Source organism: Cariama cristata, unplaced genomic scaffold (genome assembly GCF_000690535.1).
Source record: "Cariama cristata isolate BGI_N322 unplaced genomic scaffold, ASM69053v1 scaffold20628, whole genome shotgun sequence".
Lineage (NCBI taxonomy): Eukaryota > Metazoa > Chordata > Aves > Cariamiformes > Cariamidae > Cariama > Cariama cristata.
The window spans coordinates 23,267-28,021 of NW_009633192.1; the positions used below are offsets into that span (position 1 = coordinate 23,267).

General features: G+C 38.7%; 1 protein-coding gene across 1 annotated transcript in view; it reads right to left on the reverse strand.

Moving 5' to 3' along the window:
• Window positions 1-245: 245 nt before the first annotated feature.
• The window catches only part of LOC104166662 (thyroglobulin-like), a gene marked incomplete at both ends in the record, with an annotated part of 26,801 nt that continues 22,291 nt past the window's right edge, over window positions 246-4,755 (reverse strand). The window contains 2 exons of the mRNA XM_009706675.1: window positions 246-436; window positions 1,210-1,344. Coding sequence (XP_009704977.1) covers window positions 246-436; window positions 1,210-1,344 — 326 coding nt within the window. The remainder of the gene's footprint in view (window positions 437-1,209; window positions 1,345-4,755) is intronic.

The following is a 4,755-nucleotide window of genomic DNA, read 5'->3' on the forward strand; positions in this document are numbered from 1 at the left end:
AAGATTTCTCTAGCTCTAACTTCAGGACAATGAAACTTTATTACACACTATCTGCTATAAAATAAATTTGTTTAGTGTTGCATCCTTTCAGTCTCAGGACAGTCTTAACTATATACCTTCGACAATGTAAGATGTTTAATTTATGAAAATTATTTTTCCACACTGACATAACAGGACTACAGTCAGACAAAAATATTAAGCAGAGAATTTAGGTTTTATTTAATAACAAGAAACACTCTGCTCACCTGTGGATGCCTTCAGTCTTCTGATATAATCAGACCAAAATGAACAGTCTGCTTTTTTCAATCCTTTAAGAGTCGGCAAGGAAACAGTGAACTCCTTGTAGTTATCACCATCATCATTTGGCAGATACATAGGCCAGGGGGGTATCACTCCTGACATTCTTCTTGAGAAACTGTGATGGTAGTTTGGATTTCTATGGGAACAGGAGAAAAGATGATTAGAAAACAATGGCATGAACAGTAAAATGCAGAAGGAGATTGGCTAGGTCAAGGAAATGTGTATCCAGTCCCTCTAACCAGGCAGGGTTCAAATTCAGTCCAGACTGGTGAATCATTCATGGTGTGTCACCTGACAGTGACTTGTTAGTCTGTTTGACTTCCTAAGGAACAAGTACACAGAATCTGTATAGACACAGGCTTATGAACACTCTCAACAGTCCTTGGTCCCAATGCAACCCAAGGTATTCTAAAAAGCACGTAAAGTCAGTTTTCACACTAGCTTTCCAGAGATACTCCCCATTCTCGAGCACAGCCATAGCACAGTAAAGCTGAGGGCTATTTGCAGAATAGTTGGTAAAGGGTGCACTGTGTCTTCATGTGCTTTCCTCTTTCTTCTGAGAATAAGGGAACTCTTAGCCAAGAGACTTCAGAGTCGGGGTCCTAGAACTAAACTCTGGAAACAACACCAAGGCCTTTGTAGTCCCCATATATTTAAGTAGAATTTGCAGATACCCCCTGGAGATAAAATTCCTGTTACTTCTAGCTAAGTGTCATACTACAAATCTTTGGTATCTGCTTGACAACTTGGCCATGACTTTCCAACAGTGTTGACCAAAGCCTCCTCTGTAGGATTACAAATTACTAGGGGAAATAGAGGCTGCTTGAGTGAGGGCAGGATCTGAACTACATTCCCTCTACTCCTCGCCCCCTCCCCAATCATAGCAATTCTTAAATGGCCCATACTTACCCAGAGTTTACAAAATTGGAGATATACTTCATAATTTGCAAGGAAAGGCTCTTTTCTTCCAGAGTAAAATGTTCTTCATACTTTGGGTCAAATGGCAGCCCAAATGCATACTGAACATCCAGCAAGAGCTCCTGACTGGAACTAAAAAAATATTTATATAAAGATAATTAAAACTAGCATTTATTTATTTGGGGAAGAAAGGGAATTAATTTAGTTCAGAGAATAAAGCAAAGTTTTAAATAGTTAATGATCATTAATTAGAGTGTGGTGAGCTGTGGGGCTTCTTCAAATCAGAGCATAAAAGAAAAGCAAGCAACAACGAGGAGAATTTGCCATCAAGTTAATGTAGGGTCTTTAACGTTTGTTACAAGAGGAAATCGTGGAAGACAGCAGGGCACATTTTCTAAATTAACTGGAAATGTAAGAGAAAGTGATAGAGGGAGAAAGCCACTTGGCTATTCGTTAAATGCTGCTTAAGTTTTGTACAGATTTTCACTAAAATTAAATTCAGAAAGTGGAAGCAAGTGGTGACATGGAATCTGGCAGCCATGATGGAAGGTTAATTATGGTTTATTTCACAGACTTGGAATAAAATCCTGGCCCCTCTTAACAGCAATTGGAGTTTTTCCATTGACTTCATTGGGGCCAGGATTCTGCCCCAAATCTTTGGATAAGGAAAGATGTAATAGGAGATGTTTATGAAGATTTCTCTTAGACATAGTTTTAATATAATTTCTCTGCTGGCTGGACGGTTTTAGCTCATACAGTCTGTTCTCCCCAAGTTTTATATGGCAGTCAGGTCAACACAGCTTGAGATAATCACCTAGACCAGATTTATGAAAGAACAATTGTTGTGTAGTTCCATGTAACAATTAACACATACAATCAGGAATATTTCAACAATTCAGAGACAAGACTGGCCAGGCAAGACAACAACACTTGTAGGACCTAGTAGCAAAGGTTACACAACTCAACATCTTCAAGTTCTGCAGAAAAACAGTGGTCAACTTCTACTAATAAAATTATAACTAAACTATGCTCAACACATAGCTTTGAACCACAGCTCAGAAGGAGACATTTCTGGCATGGTCCAGTTGCGTTTTCTGTATCTCACATGTAGACAAAGGTCTTATTGACTTGGTTAAATGCTGCATGAAGGCAGACAGCATCAAGGGACTTGGGAGAAGGAACAGATGTCTGTGAGGCAGGAATAAACAAATCCCAGATCCACTCAGCAAGATTTCACCTGCAGTGGCTACACAGGTTGTTGTCAAAAAGTGGCACAACTGAAACTGTTTTCTCTTTGGACATGAAATGCAGTAGCATTGATATGACCCTGATACTGCCTCTAATGGAACAAGACTTGTAGTCCAAACCATTATGGGCAGGTGGGCTGAAAGCAAGATGACTCCTTTACATTTTATGAGTGGTGGCACCAAAGCCTCTGTTTTGAAAAACAAACACACAACCCTCTAAATGAAATACATCTTTGGTTGTATTTTCCTTAGTCTTATCATAATACCTCAGTAATACTCTGCATCTGGAAAGTGCATTATTCACAGATTATTCACCAAAAAAATGTAGAATTGAAACAAGATTAAAGCATATTTTTCTTCCCCAAATGTTTATGGAAGGATTAAGCAAGATCATAGTTTAATAATTTTACTTTAAAAATAATTTGCTTGGCCCAGTATATTACAGCAATGTTTAGTGTCAGTATTGCAGCAAAGGTACTGTATACTTAAAGGAGCTATTTTCTTTTCAATGAATAGTCACTTTTGAACAAAATAGAGGACACGAAATTAGTTGAGATGCAATGAAGGGACACATGTACCCATTTAGGGAAGGCATAGCAGAGGTGAACTTATCTGTAAATCTAAAATGAGTGAGCTGGGACTGAAGATTTCCCCCCAAATGAGACTGTGTTCTCAGCTCTCATGTTTCTAGAGGTGAAAACTGTTAAGGTCACAGCCCAGACAAAAATTCAGTAAACTCCTAAACAGGGAACTTATTAGGATTGAAATTATTTGTACAATTGTAATGAGTTTGATACAGAACATAAAGTGGTACAAAACTCTACAATGTCATGGGCTGCTTTCGGTATTTCTGGTTGATGGTACCACACCCTGGCCAGTATCAATAGTAAGAGGATGAGAAAGAAAACATGGGGTTAAGAAGGGAAAGAAGCACATGTATACATGCACAAAGAGCAGTAAAGACAACTGTGAAACATCGAGATGGCAGGTAGATGGAAAATATCAGGGGAACATTTCTGCCTCCTCCCTCAAATTCTGATCATCATCCATTACTGCCAGAGGGGAGTGAAAAATGGCCAGAAATACCCAAACAAGGATTTTTGAATCTCATGGGAGCTCTAAGCATACTCAAGGTAGCAGCAGGTAGTGACACTGTCTTCAGTGGAAGAAAAGTGGAGTGAGAGAAAGAGAGGAGTGACAAATAAGCATGTATAGTTTTGCTGTTGCACACTGCTAGCTTTGCACAGAGGTTTTTATTTCCTGAGCAGCTCCAAACTCCACTCCTGATACCCCAGGGTACCATACAGGTGACTCAACAGCATCAGCTCTAAATGGAGAAATGCAGATCCCAGTAACTGGTGGACTTCAGAATAGAGTTCATAAAAGGGTGGACTACAGAAACAATAGCAAAAGGTATTTTTAAAGTGTTGCTAAGGAAGAGAAACTAATAGCAACTAAATTCCCTACAGAAGCCTCTTTTCAAGGAACAGATCTATTATTTTAATAACAGCGGTGAATGTAGTTAAATGTAAGGATTAAATCTTGGCTTTGATGACTTCACAGGATCAATACTTCATGCAAAGGTATTGCTTCAGATCTTCTGTGTATACCTTTTCTATTTAAGATGCCTACATTTTTAGAAACAGATTCACAGCTCTTCTTATGTGACAGTATGACAAACTGGTAAATTGAACCATGGGGAAGCTAGAAGCCAGACCCTACCACTTTGTTCACACTAATGTGAGCTCCCCTTGAAGAATTATTACTTCACTTCAGAAGGAGGCACTACTGGAGTTCAGTTGTCCAGTTTATAGAAAAACAGGTGGTAAAATCAGAAATTTCTGACATTCATAGCCAATTATTTAACAGCAGACCCTGAAATATCGCTTACTGGGAATTTGCTTTATACAGTGCCAACCCATTTAATCGGGAACGTATTGGTTCTGAGAAAATTTTCCTTAAGCCTGAGATGGAGTTTCCAGTTAAATGTTTCCAAGTAAGAAAGGGAGAAAAGGATTTCTTAGCCATCAGATACTCCACTGTTCTCCCTACAGAACTGTGGCTACTTTCGCATACAAAGAACAGCTTCAACAGGGAAGAGGAAAAGATGAGAAGGACAAGATTTAGAACAAAAATACCCAGGTTATGGTTGATTTCGTGCAAATTCTCATTCCAAATCAAACAGAGCACAGATGTAAACCCAGATTTCCAACTGTTGAAGTTAATATCTTAACCACAAGGTTTTGGAGTAGTTAAAAAAGAAAGCAAACAAAAAAACAAACAATATCCC